Below are 14,617 nucleotides of genomic sequence, written 5' to 3' on the forward strand. Positions count from 1 at the left end.
AATGCTTGTACAATTTTAACATTACATCCCAACTTCTATACTCAATGCTCTGATTTATAAAGGCCAGCACACCAAAAGCTTTCTTTACCACCCTATCTACATGAGATTCCACTTTCAGGGAACTGTGCACAGTTATTCCCAGATCCCTCTGTTCACCTACATTCTTCAATTCCCTACCATTTACCATGTACGTCCTATTTTGATTTGTCCTGCCAAGATGTAGCACCTCACACTTATCAGCATTAAACTCCATCTGCCATCTTTCAGCCCACTCTTCCAACTGGCATAAATCTCTCTGTAGACTTTGAAACTCTACTTCATTACCCGCAACCCCACCTATCTTAGTATCATCTGCATACTTACTAATCCAATTTACCACACCATCATCCAGATCATTGATGTACATGACAAACAACAGTGGACCCAACACAGATCCCTGTGGCACCCCACTCGTCACTGGCCTCCAACCTGACAAACAACCATCCACCATTACTCTCTGGCATCTCCCATTCAGCCACTGTTGAATCCATCTTGCTACTCCACCATTAATACCCAACCATTGAACCTTCTTAACCAACCTTCCATGAGGAACCTTGTCAAAGGCCTTACTGAAGTCCATATACACAACATCCACTGCGTTACCCTCATCAATTTCCCGAGTAACATCTTCAAAAAATTCAAGAAGATTAGTTAAACAAGACCTTCCAGGCACAAATCCATGTTGACTGTTCCTAATCAGACCCTGTTTATCCAGATGCTTATATATATTATCTCTAAGTATTCTTTCCATTAATTTGCCCACCACTGACGTCAAACTAACAGGTCTATAATTGCTAGGTTTACTCTTAGACCCCTTTTTAAACAATGGAACAACATGCGCAGTACGCCAATCCTCCGGCACTATTCCCGTTTCTAATGACATTTGAAATATTTCTGCCATAGCCCCTGCTATTTCTACACTAACTTCCCTCAATGTCCTAGGGAATATCCTGTCCGGACCTGGAGACTTATCCACTTTTATATTTCTCAAAAGTGTCAGTACTTCCTCTTCTTTGATCCTCATAGTTTCCATAGCTACTCTACTTGTTTCCCTTACCTCACATAATTCAATATCCTTCTCCTTGGTGAATACCGAAGAAAAGAAACTGTTCAATATCTCCCCCATCTCTTTTGGCTCTGCAGATAGTTGTCCACTCTGACTCTCTAATGGACCAATTTTATCCCTCGTTATCCTTTTGCTATTAATATAGCGGTAGAAACCCTTCGGATTTACTTTTACCTTACTTGCCAAAGCAACCTCATATCTTCTTTTAGCTTTTCTAATTTCTTTCTTAAGATTCTTTTTACATTCTTTATATTCCTCAAGCACCTCATTTACTCCATGCTGCCTATAATTATTGTAGATCTCCCTCTTTTTCCGAACCCAAGTGTCCAATTTCCCTTGAAAACCATGGCTCTTTACAATTTTTACGATTTCCTTTCAACCGAACAGGGACATAAAGATTCTGTACTCTTAAAATTTCACCTTTAAATGTACTCCATTTCTCTTCCACATCTTTCCCATAAAACAAACTGTCCCAATTTACTCCTTTTAAATCCTTTCGCATCTCCTCAAAGTTAGCCTTTCTCCAATCAAAAATCTCAACCCTAGGTCCAGTTTTGTCCCTCTCCATAATTATATTGAAACTAATGGTATTGATTATTCTATGTTCGCTCTTCTGGGTGAGATGCGAACTGCATTTCGATGTCTCTGTACTGTACACTGCACAATGACAATACAGTTTGAATCTGAATCTGAATCTGAGTCTGACATCACTACTTCCTTCACTCTTTCTCTTTCTCGTTCTTTCTTTCTCGTTCTATTTCTTTCTTGTTAAATTTAAAATAGAAGTTGTACACGAAATGTATTTTGTCGTATGCGGCGGTTTATACTAACTTCCTTGGTTCTTGGTTTCTTGGTCCTCCAAAATATTCCAACTGGAATTTAAACTGGAGGTGGTGAAGGGAGGGAGGATTTAAGCCAGAAAGGGTTATTGGGAAGAAAGAGCTACTTTAAATGTAGTTGCATCTGGTTGGGTAACTATAGTTGGGTGGAGATTATTCCATGCTTTAATTGTGCGGGGGAAGAACGAATTGCTGTACACATCTGTCTTTGTAGCTGGGATCACAAATTGGATCGAATGCCCTCGTCTGCTCCTAATTGGTTTGGGTTTGGTGTAGGTCTTGTAGTCTATGTCGAGCTGACCATTTAACATTTTGTAAATACAGGTCAAACGGTGAGCTTCACGTCTGTCTTGGAGACGGTTCCACCCCAGAGAATTCAGAAGTTTGGTGACACTCGCTTCTCTCTCATCGGTGTTAGTAACAAATCGAGCTGCCTGTCTTTGGACACGTTCGATGGATGAAATGTTTTTATTTGTGTATGGGTCCCATGCTGCAACTGCCTAGTCCAAATGAGGTCTAACGAGGGTGAAGTATAGCTTCTCCTTGACAGAAGTTGAACAATGATGAAGTTGTGCCTCAGAAAGTTTAGGGCACCTGTTGCTTTCACCTGCGTGACGTGCAAATGATGCCCAGGTGGGACAGGCCCTTAAGGGATTGGATCCAGTTTCATATCCCAAATAACTGCCTGTTACTTTAGATTTATCACACTTGGATTTTCCTGAGGTTTGTGTCACATCATAGGGGGAGTGGGTTTGTTAAACCCAAGGGTCTCACTGTTATCCAAACTGCTTTAAAATAAAAGCATTCAGATGGACTTAAGAACAATGTTCGATGTTATTAAACAAACTTCACACAATGAAGATATTTGGGAACATAAAGCTGGAGAAACTCCGCGGGTCAGACAGCTTCTCTGGAGAAAAGGAATAGGTGACGTTTTGGGTCGAGGCCCTTCTTCACAGTGAGAGTCAGGGGGAATAGAGGGAGTACAGAGAAGGTTCACCAGACTGATTCCTGGGATGGCAGGACTGTACTCGCTGGAATTCAGAAGAAGAAAGACTGGATAGACTCGATGTTGGGGAGGTCCAGAATTATGGGTCACAGTTTAACGATAAGAGGGAAGTCTTTTAGGACCGAGATGAGAAGATCATTTTTTACATAGAGAGTGGTGAATCTGTGGAATTATCTGCCACAGAAGGTAGTTGAGGCCACAGTTCATTGGCTATATTTAAGAGGGAGTTAGATGTGGCCCTTGTGGCTAAAGGGATCAGGGGGTATGGAGAAAAGGCAGGGATGGGATACTGAGTTGGATGATCAGCCATGATCATATCGAATGGCGGTGCAGGCTCGAAGGGCCGAATGGCCTACTCCTGCACCTATTTTCTATGTTTCTATGAAAGGCAAACGAGAGATATAGATGGTGATAGAGGAAGATATAGAACAAATGAATGAAAGATATGCAAAAAAAAAACAATGATAAAGGGAACAGGCCGTGGTTAGAAAAAGGCTAGATGGTGGAAAAATGTTCCCGATGTTGGGGGAGTCCAGTGACAGGTGTCACAGTGTGAGACTAAGTGGTAGTCCATTTAGAACTGAGATGAGGAAAAACTTTTCCACCCAGAGAGTTGTGAATCTATGGAATTCTCTGCCACAGAAGGCAGTGGAGGCCAATTCACTGGATATATTCAAGAGGGAGTTAAATATAGCTCTTACGGCTAGGAAAGAACTGCAGATGCTGGTTTAAATAGAAGGGAGACACAACATGCTGGAGTAACTCAGTGGCACTGGCAGCATCTCTGGTGAGCAGGAATTCCTTCTCTCCAAAGGTGCTGCCTGTCCCACTGAGTCACTCCAGCATGTTGTGTCTACCGAGCTCTTCGGGCTAATGGAATCAAGGGATATGGGAAGAAGGCAGGAACGGGTTACTGATTTTAGATGATCAGCCATGATCATATTGAATGGCGGTGCTGGGTCGAAGGGCAGAATCGCCTACTCCTGCACCTATTTTCTATGTTCTTGGTTCTTGCTTCTTGGTTTCTTGGTCCTCCAAAATATTCCAAATGGAATTTAAACTGGAGGTGGTGAAGGGAGGGCTTAAGCCAGAAAGGGTTATTGGGAAGAAATGTCCATGTTAGCTGTGGGCTGGATGCGAATGAGTTACAGACAATGAGACTCAACAAGACGGTTTTGAAGCTGGTAGAAGTACTTGTGTGGGGAAGGGACAGAGAGAGAGAGGGGATGCAGGGGTTAGGGTGCTAGAGGAATCAATATTCATACCGCTGGGTTGTAAACTGGATTTTTTGACTGTAATTTAAATAATGGTTTGCATTTTACTGCCATCTAGTGTATTCATTCGACATTGTTGTAAGGGATTGATAATGAAAATTCCTGGTACTATATTTGAAATTTCATAATTGTGTAATAAATGTGTAGCATATTTAATTAATTTTGGTGTAATGCTTTTATTCACGTTTGTTGTGCCATGTCTAGCCCTGGTTTTGTAATTTGTTTAATTTGGTTTAGAGATACAGCACGGAAACAGGCCATTCGGCCCACTGAGCCCGTACTGACCAGCGTTCCCCGCACATCAACACTATCCTACACACACTATGGACAATTTACATTTATACCAAGCCAATTAACCTACAGACCTGTACGTCTCTGGAGTGTTGGAGGAAACCGAAGATGTCGGAGAAAACCCATGTAGGAATGTACAAACCTCGCACAGACAAGCACCCGTAGTCAGGATTGAACCCGGGTCTCTGGCGCCGTAAGGCAGGTGATCTAACGCCAGTTTAGTTAGTTTAGTTTACTGTCACGTGTACAGAGGTACAGTGAACATCCTTTGTTGCGTGTTAACCAGTCAGCAGAAAGACAACACATGATTACAATTGATCCATTTACAGTGTACAGATACATGATAAGGGAATAACGTTTAGTGCAAGGTATAGCCAGCAAAGTTCGATCAAGGGTCATCAAAGATGTAGATGGTAGTTCAGGACTGCTCTCTGGTTGTGGTAGGATGATTCAGTTGCCTGATAACAGCTGGGAAGAAACTGTCCCTGAATCAGGTGGTGTACGTGTTCACTCTTTTTGCACTATGCCACAATGCCACCCTAAAGATGCTTTATAAAGATGTTTTATTGTCGCTCCAGCTAAATTATTATTATTATTTTTATTTAATTTTATATTTTTTTTATTTTTTAGAAGTAAAGTACATGACATTAATACAAGCCAAATATAACTTATTACATTTCTTGTACCACTTCATTTTTTAAGCTTTCAAAAGAGAAAAAAGTAAATTAAGTGAGAAAGAGTCGTGATTGTGTGAAAAAGTGATCAAGTAAAAAGACCCAATTACGTGAAGAGTTAGAGACAAAAGTGAAGAAATAGGCCGTAGAAAAGACAAAAGGGAAAATGAAACAAAAGCTCTATTAAGAAGACAGAGCAGAAAGGGATATACCAACTTCGTATTGTTCATCCCCCCCTTACCAAATCCTGAAACCATTTATTTTCAGAGTAATGTTGCACCTTATACTTGTAGTAAGTCGATAAATGCAGACCACGTCTTTTAGAAGTGGTCTGATTGGCCTGCAAGAAGGAATCTCATATCTTCCAGGTGTTATGTTTCGAACATATTTGAAATCCACATATTTATTGTTGGTATAGGGGCGTTTTTCCAGAATTTAAGTATACGTTTTTTCCCCGTTATTAACCCGTAATTAAATAGATTCTTTTGAAACACAGTTAGTTCAGGGCTGCCCTCCATTGTTCCAAAAATAATCAATTCTGCTTTTGGTATCAATTTTATTTTAACTAATTTTGTGAAGATTTCAAAAATTTCAGTCCAAAGTTTTTGAATTTTTATACAAAAAACAAATGAGTGCGTACAGTTTTGGTCTCCTAATCTGAGGAAAGGCATTCTTGCCATAGAGGGAGTACAGAGAAGGTTCACCAGACTGATTCCTGGGATGGCAGGACTTTCATATGAAGAAAGACTGGATAGACTCGGCTTGTACTCGCTAGAATTTAGAAGATTGAGGGGGGATCTTATAGAAACTTACAAAATTCTTAAGGGGTTGGACAGGCTAGATGCAGGCAGATTATTCCCGATGTTGGGGAAGTCCAGAACTAGGGGTCACAGTTTAAGGATAAGAGGGAAGTCTTTTAGGACCGAGATGAGAAAATCATGTTTTACACAGAGAGAGTGATGAATCTGTGGATTTCTCTGCCACAGAAGGTAGTTGAGGCCACAGTTCATTGTCTATATTTAAGAGGGAGTCAGATTCAGATTCAGATTCAGATTCAACTTTAATTGTCATTGTCAGTGTACAGTACAGAGACAACGAAATGCATTCAGCATCTCCCTGGAAGAGCGACATAGCATATGATTTGAATAAATATTTACATTAGCATTTATACAGACATAGTGTTTTTCCTGTGTGAGGAGTGTCCGGGGGGGGGGGGGTTGGCAGTCACCGAGGTACGTTGTTGAGTAGAGTGACAGCCACCGGGAAGAAGCTGTTCCTGGACCTGCTGGTCCGGCAACGGAGAGACCTGTAGCGCCTCCGGGATGGTAGGAGGGTAAACAGTCCATGGTTGGGGTGAGAGCAGTCCTTGGCGATGCTGAGCGCCCTCCGCAGACAGCGCTTGCTTTGGACAGACTCAATAGAGGGGAGCGAGGAACCGGTGATGCGTTGGGCAATTTTCACCACCTCTGCAGTGCCTTCTGGTCGGAGGCAGAACAGTTGCCATACCATACTGTGATGCAGTTGGTAAGGATGCTCTTGATGGTGCAGCGGTAGAAGTTCACCAGGATCTGAGGAGACAGATGGACCTTCTTCAGTCTCTTCAGGAAGAAGAGACGCTGATGAGCCTTCTTGATCAGAGTAGAGGTATTGTGGGTCCAAGAGAGGTCATCGGAGATATTGACTCCCAGGAACCTGAAGCTGGAAACACGTTCCACCTCCGTCCCGTTAATGTGATGGGGGTGTGCGTGCCGCCTCTGGACTTCCTGAAGTCTACAATGAGCTCCTTGGTCTTCTTGGAGTTAAGGGCCAGGTTGTTGTCAGCGCACCATGCTGCTAAGTGCTGGACCTCCTCCCTGTGGACCGTCTCATCGTTGTTGCTGATGAGGCCAATCACCGTTGTATCATCTGCATACTTGATGATGGTGTGTAGTACCATGTACAGGTGTGCAGTCATAGGTGAAGAGGGAGTAGAGTAGGGGGCTCAGCACACAGCCGGGTGTTCAGGGTGAGGGTTGAAGAGGTGGGCTTGTCTAACCTCACAGACTGGGGTCTGTTGGTTAGAAAGTCCAGTATCCAGTTGCAGGGGGAGGGGTCGATGCCCAGGTTACCGAGTTTGGTGATCAGTTTTGATGGTATAATGGTGTTGAATGCTGAGCTGTAATCGATGAACAGCATTCTTACGTAAGTGTCTCTGTTGTCGAGGTGGGAGAGGGCGGAGTGAAGTGCCGTTGAGATGGCATCCTCCGTACTCCTGTTCTTGCGGTAGGCAAACTGATAGGGATCCAGTGTGGGGGGTAGGCAGCTTTTGAGGTGTGCCAGGACCAGCCTCTCGAAGCACTTGGTGATGATGGGGGTAAGTGCAACTGGGCGGAAGTCGTTGAGGCTTGCCGCAGTGGAGTGTTTTGGCACCGGCACGATGGAGGTGGTTTTAAGGCAAGTGGGGACAACTGCTTGGGCAAGTGACAGGTTGAAGATGTCAGTCCAGACGTCTGTCATTCGGGAGTTAGATATGGCCCTTGTGGCTAAAGGGATCAGGGGATATGGAGAGAAGGCAGGGATGGGATACTGAGATGGATGATCAGCCATGATCATATTGAATGGCAGTGCAGGCTTGAAGGGCCGAATGGCCTACTCCTGCACCTATTTTTCTATGTTTTCTATGTTTTCTATAGTAGCTCCAGCAAATTATGGGGTGAAATGATTCTCGGAATAGTTTGCATGATCCGGTGTTGTGCAATGTGTTGGAGAATTGAGTAACGGACGAGGTGACGCCAGGTGGCAGCCTGTTTGAACTTCCTCATTCGGGAGGAAGTGGATGTACTTGTGGATACAAAGTGCTGGAGTAACTCAACGCTTTGGGTATCATTCTTGGGGGAAACCAGCTGAGTTACTCACTTTGCACTTTGCGAAATTGCTCGCAATTTGTTTAATTTGACGACACAGAGTGGAAACGAGCCCCTCGGTCCACCAAGTCTACGCCGACCAACAATCTCCGCACACTAACACCATTCTACACGCACTTCGCGTAACTCAATTCAATCTCCCTCATATATACCAATTTCTAAAACACCTCTATCCATCTATCCGCTATAAATATTATGTCGGATCTTATTTGTAAATACATTTTAGTTTAAATCTATATCAAAAGTAAGATCTTGACCACTTCCGATGTTATTCCGCCCTTCTATCTCCACCTATCCCCAAACTCGCCTTTACGCCGCTGTTGAAGTCCGCACCAACACCGCTTGTGTCGTGTTGTGACTCGGGGGGAGTTTATGACCCGGGGGAGCCCGGAGCTCAGGACCCACCGCCCGCGGCTGCTGCTGAACCCGCGGGAAGGGAGATTGTTTCAATCTTTATATTTTCACAAAAGTAATTTCTGTTCCGTTGCCGGACGCGGTTAATGCGTTAAAATGAACGGATCGACAGACAGACAGACAGACAGACAGACAGACAGACAGACAGACAGACAGACAGACAGAGACAGACAGATCTGATTTCAGTTGCTGTTTATTTCAACTCCCACATTTACATTTTATTTTACACACCCGGAGCGGAACCGGAGCAGATTCTCAGCCAGTTTTCATCCCAAGTCCAGAAGAAAGGATAAAGTTTCTCCGTGAATTTATTCCCAGTGAAGGTGTGGAGATGGGACTTGGTGTCCGCGTCGTAAAATGAAACTGTCCCGGACTCGTAACTGAGATAAACTCCCACCCTCCCGGGGATGGGACGGGCGGGGAGAGGGGATGGAGGGGAGGTGAATGCAACAAACTCGTCACCCCACCGTCTGATGCTCCAGACTCCAGTCTCCGGGGTCATGTCGACCCCTCTCTTCCTCTCCACAGACTCTGCGGCGACTCCCAGACTCCAGCCCCGACTCCCCGCCACCTCCACCTCCCAGTAATGTCTCCCCGATGTGAATCCCTCCGATCCCAGCACACACGGCCAGACTGTAAACCTCTTCCCGGTGTCAGGGAGACTCCTCCAGGTCCCGGTCCATCTCACCCTCTTCCGATCCTCAGACACCTCGAGCCACGGACTCGCTGTTTCCACATCCAGGGTGACGGAGACTGGGGGGAGAAGCAGAGAATCAGAGAGTCCCCGGGGGTCGGGGGGAGACTCGGGCAGCGCGGCCCCGGGACCGGGGGAGAGGCCGCTCGGCCTCAGGCACAGGCGGGCGGACAACTGGAACCTTGCCCGGGGTTTCACCCCAACCACATCGGGTGGACAACACACATCTCTACCACAGATTTAATCAAGGGATGGAGAGGGGAATTTCGTGAGGTGGGGGAGGGTGGACGGGGAGGACGAGTGCGGAGAGTGAGGAGGATTGCGAGATTGCGGTGGGGATGGAGGAATGAAGCGGGCTATTCACATATGGAGGCAGATCGGAGCAAGAGGATATTGAGGTGAGTGGTAGTTTGAGGTTGTTAAAGAGGAGGTAGAGGTGTGTGGGGTGGAGTCACCATGATCATAGTGAATGGGAGGGGGAGACATGAGGGGCCAGAGGACCTGCCCCTGTTTCTTTGGGTGGAGGGTGAGAGAGAGGGAGGGGTGGCTTGGACCATGGGAGGAAGCAGAGGTTGAATGACCGGGTGTTGGACAGAATGGGTGGAGACTTGTGGATGTAGGGTCGCTGAAAGAGAGGGGATTCACGGGTGGATTTGATGGGTGTGTACAACTAAGAACACACTGATCTCATTGTGAACCAATATATGAACTTCACTGAGGGACTTGACAATGTTGCACATGTAAGGCTGGTCCAGAAAGTGAAGGCAGGTGGGATCCAAGGCGAGCTGGTGAAATGGATCCACAATTGGCTTGGTGGTTGGAGGTAGAAGGATGAGTTTTCTGCTTGGAGGTCTGTGACTGGTGGAGTGCAGCAGAGATCGGTGCTGCAGCAGGGATATCAGATCAAGAGAGTACAGGTTTATCTTGAGAGCAAGGAATTTTAAAGTGGATCTGAGTAGGAAGTTTTCTTTACACAGAGAGTGGGTGATATCTGCAACATGCTACAGAGGAGGCGGTGGTGAGATCTAATCATTATATTTGAGGCACTTATCTAGGTGAGGTGAGAAGAATACCAATGTAATCTGGGCAAATCGATTAGTAAAGCTGGGAAATAGTTGGACATGGACATGATGGGCCAAAGGGCCTGATGCTGTAATGTACAACCATGGCCCTCAGCTCCAAGAGCACTGAATGACTGAGTCTCCACAGCCACCTGTGCAGGGAATTCCAAAGGTTCCCCAGTCTCTGCGTGCAGTAATGTCTCCTTATCTCTGTCCTACATGTTGCAGCCCACATTCTGAGAGGGTGCCCATTCTCCACACCCCACAGACAGGGGAAACATCCTCCCCGCATCCAGCCCACTGAGCCCTGTAAGAACTTTGTGTTTCACTGAGATCTCCTCCAATACACCCGAACTCTCGAATACACAGGCCTAGTCTACACAATCTCACCCCGCACAGCAAACTCATTGTCCCAGGAACAAGTATTGTTAATCTTTGCTGCATTTCCTCTGTGTCAAGTCTGTCAATTTATCGGTACACAGGAGCATAGGAACACAAGAAAACAGGAGCAGGATTAGAATCCGCTCCTCAGGCTTGCCCCTCCATTCAATGTGATCATGGCGGATCTAAGCTGCCACCAATTCCTCTTCTGTGTGAGTTCCCCATAATCTTAAATATTCAATCTATCAAATATTTATTTGTAGCCAAGTTGCAGATATCCAATAACTCAGCTTTTCACCACCACCTTGGGCACAACATCCCAGATATTCACTGCCCTCTGGGAGATGCAACTTCTACACACCGCATGAGAGGCCGCTCTGGAAGGTTGGATCTCATGGAATCCGGGGTGAACTAGCCGATGGAATACAACATTTACCTGAAGGTCGCAGACAGAGGATGTTGGTAGAGGGTTGTGTTTCACAGAGTCCATTGTTGTTCCTTATTTATATACACATTGGGTGTGTATGTAGGTTGCACCGTTAGTCAGTTTGCAGATGGAACTAAAATTGGTGACATTGTGGAGAGTGAAGAAGGTTATCTGAAAGTAAATGGGATCCCTGTGAACTGGACCAATGGCCTCAGGAACAGCAGGTGGGATTTATTCATGTGAAGGTGAGGTGATGCACTTTTCTGAGACAAACCAGGGCAGAACATGCACAGTAAACGGGGAACTTTATAGAACTGAGAGATCGTGGGCTGCAGGTACACAGTGCCATGGAAGATGCAACAGAGACAGGCAGGGTGGTGAAGAATGTGTTTGTCACTCATGCTTTCATAGGTCAGGATATTAAATATAGCATTTGACACAATAAGGTTGTTAGCAAATTAGAGAGGGTGCAAAAGGATTTACAATAATTTCATCAGGTCTGAAGGGCTGGGTTAGAAGGAAGCGTTGGACAGGCAGGGTCATTTTTCTTTGGAACCCATCAGAATGCTTTAAAAAATGTTTATAAGATGTATATAATGTGCACAAATCAGGTGAATAGGAGCAGTATTTTATCCAAGGCAGGAGAGTCTAAACCTCTGACTTTATGATGCTTCCCAGCTGATGAGTTTAGTGGTAGATCAAATCTCCAATTTCCCTTCAGTCCACAATAGAATTAATCTTTGCATCTATGTTTTGCTTAAAGATGTATAGGAATGAACTGCAGATGCTGGTTTAAACTCAAGATAGACTCAAAGAGCTGGAGAAACTCTGCGGGACAGTCAGCATCTCTGGAGAGAAGGAATGAGTAACGTTTCAATTCGAGACCCTTCTTCAGACTGGTTATGGATAAGGGAAACAAGAGATATAACCATATAACCATATAACAATTACAGCACGGAAACAGGCCATCTCGGCCCTACAAGTCCATGCCGAACAAATTTTTTTCCCCTTAGTCCCAACTGCCTGCACTCGTACCATAACCCTCCATTCCCTTCTCATCCATATGCCTATCCAATTTATTTTTAAATGCTACCAATGAACCTGCCTCCACCACTTCCACTGGGAGCTCATTCCACACCGCCACTACTCTCTGCGTAAAGAAGTTCCCCCTCATATTACCCCTAAACTTCTGTCCCTTAATTCTGAAGTCATGTCCTCTTGTTTGAATCTTCCCTATTCTCAAAGGGAAAAGCTTGTCCACATCCACACTGTCTATCCCTCTCATCATTTTAAAGACCTCTATCAGGTCCCCCCTTAACCTTCTGCGCTCCAGAGAATAAAGACCTAACTTATTCAACCTATCTCTGTAACTTAGTTGTTGAAACCCAGGCAACATTCTAGTAAATCTCCTCTGTACTCTCTCTATTTTGTTGACATCCTTCCTATAATTTGGCGACCAAACTTGTACCCCATACTCCAGATTTGGTCTCACCAATGCCTTGTACAATTTTAACATTACATCCCAGCTTCTATACTCAATGCTCTGATTTATAAAGGCTAGCATACCAAAAGCTTTCTTTACCACCCTATCTATATCAGATTCCACCTTCAAGGAACTATGCACGGTTATACCCAGATCCCTCTGTTCAACTGTATTCTTCAATTCCCTACCATTTACCATGTACGTCCTATTTTGATTTGTCCTGCCAAGGTGTAGCACCTCACATTTATCAGCATTAAACTCCATCTGTCATCTTTCAGCCCATTTTTCCAAATGGCCTAAATCACTCTGTAGACTTTGGAAATCATCTTCATTATCCACAACACCCCCTATCTTGGTATCATCTGCATACTTACTAATCCAATTTACCACACCTTCATCCAGATCATTGATGTACATGACAAATAACAAAGGACCCAACACAGATCCCTGAGGCACCCCACTAGTCACCTGCCTCCAACCCGATAAACAGCCATCCACCATTACCCTCTGGCTTCTCCCATTCAGCCACTGTTGAATCCATCTTGCTATTCCTGCATTTATACCCAACAGTTGAACCTTCTTAACCAACCTTCCATGAGGAACCTTGTCAAAGGCCTTACTAAAGTCCATATAGACAACATCCACTGCTTTACCCTCGTCAATTTCCCTAGTAACCTCTTCAAAAAATTCAAGAAGATTAGTCAAACATGACCTTCCAGGCACAAATCCATGTTGACTGTTCCTAATCAGACCCTGTTTATCTAGATGCTTATATATATTGTCTCTAAGTATCTTTTCCATTAATTTGCCCACCACTGAAGTCAAACTAACAGGTCTATAATTGCTAGGTTTACTCTTAGAACCCATATATAGGCGATGATGTAAAGAGATAAAGAACAATGAATGGAAGATATGTAAAATATAACGATGATATCGGAAACAGGCCATTGTTAGCTGTTTGTTTGGTGAAAATTAGAAACTAGTGCGACTTGGGTGGGGGACGGATAGAGAGAGAGAGGGAATGCCCGGGCTACCTGAAGTTAGAGAAATCAACATTTCATACCACTGGGCTGTAAGCTGCCAAAGCCAAATATGAAATGCTGTTCCTCCGATTTGCGTTTAACCTCACTCTGACAATGGAGGAGAGCTATGACAGAAAGGTCTGTGTGGGAATAGGAAGGAGAATTAAAGTAAAAATTGTAAAGAGCCATGGTTTTCAAGGGAAATTGGACACTTGGTTCGGAAAAAGAGGGAGATCTACAATAATTATAGGCAGCATGGATTAAATGCGGTGCTTGAGGAGTATAAAACATGTAAAAAGAATCTTAAGAAAGAAATTAGAAAAGCTAAAAGAAGATATGTTTGCTTTGGCAAGTAAGGTAAAAGTAAATCCGAAGGGTTTCTACCTATATATTAATAGCAAAAGGATAACGAGGGATAAAATTGGTCCATTAGAGAGTCAGAGTGGACAACTATCTGCAGAGCCAAAAGAGATGGGGGAGATATTAAACAGTTTCTTTTCTTCGGTATTCACCAAGGAGAAGGATATTGAATTATGTGAGGTAAGGGAAACAAGTAGAGTAGCTATGGAAACTATGAGGATCAAAGAAGAGGAAGTACTGACACTTTTGAGAAATATAAAAGTGGATAATCTCCAGGTCCGGACAGGATATTCCCTAGGACATTGAGGGAAGTTAGTGTAGAAATAGCAGGGGCTATGGCAGAAATATTTCAAATGTCATTAGAAACGGGAATAGTGCCAGAGGAATGGCGTACTGCGCATGTTGTTCCATTGTTTAAAAAGGGGCCTAAGAGTAAACCTAGCAATATAGACCTGTTAGTTTGACGTCAGTGGTGGGCAAATTAATGGAAAAAATACTTAGAGATAATATATATAAGCATCTGGATAAACAGGGTCTGATTAGGAACAGTCAACATGGATTTGCGCCTGGAAGGTCATGTTTGACTAATCTTCTTGAATTTTTTGAAGATGTTACTCGGGAAATTGATGAGGGTAAAGCAGTGGATGTTGTGTATATGGACTTCAGTAAGGCCTTTGACA

General features: G+C 44.2%; 1 protein-coding gene across 2 annotated transcripts in view; it reads right to left on the minus strand.

Moving 5' to 3' along the window:
* Positions 1-8,684: 8,684 nt before the first annotated feature.
* The window catches only part of LOC129693360 (zinc-binding protein A33-like), a 127,837-nt gene continuing 121,904 nt past the window's right edge, over positions 8,685-14,617 (minus strand). For both annotated transcript variants that reach the window (XM_055630205.1, XM_055630204.1), the window contains one exon: positions 8,685-9,262. In XM_055630205.1, the coding sequence (XP_055486180.1) occupies positions 8,733-9,262 (530 nt within the window). In that variant the 3' untranslated portion in view covers positions 8,685-8,732. The remainder of the gene's footprint in view (positions 9,263-14,617) is intronic.

The sequence above is a fragment of the Leucoraja erinacea genome, unplaced genomic scaffold, assembly GCF_028641065.1.
Source record: "Leucoraja erinacea ecotype New England unplaced genomic scaffold, Leri_hhj_1 Leri_268S, whole genome shotgun sequence".
Taxonomy (NCBI): Eukaryota; Metazoa; Chordata; class Chondrichthyes; order Rajiformes; family Rajidae; genus Leucoraja; species Leucoraja erinaceus.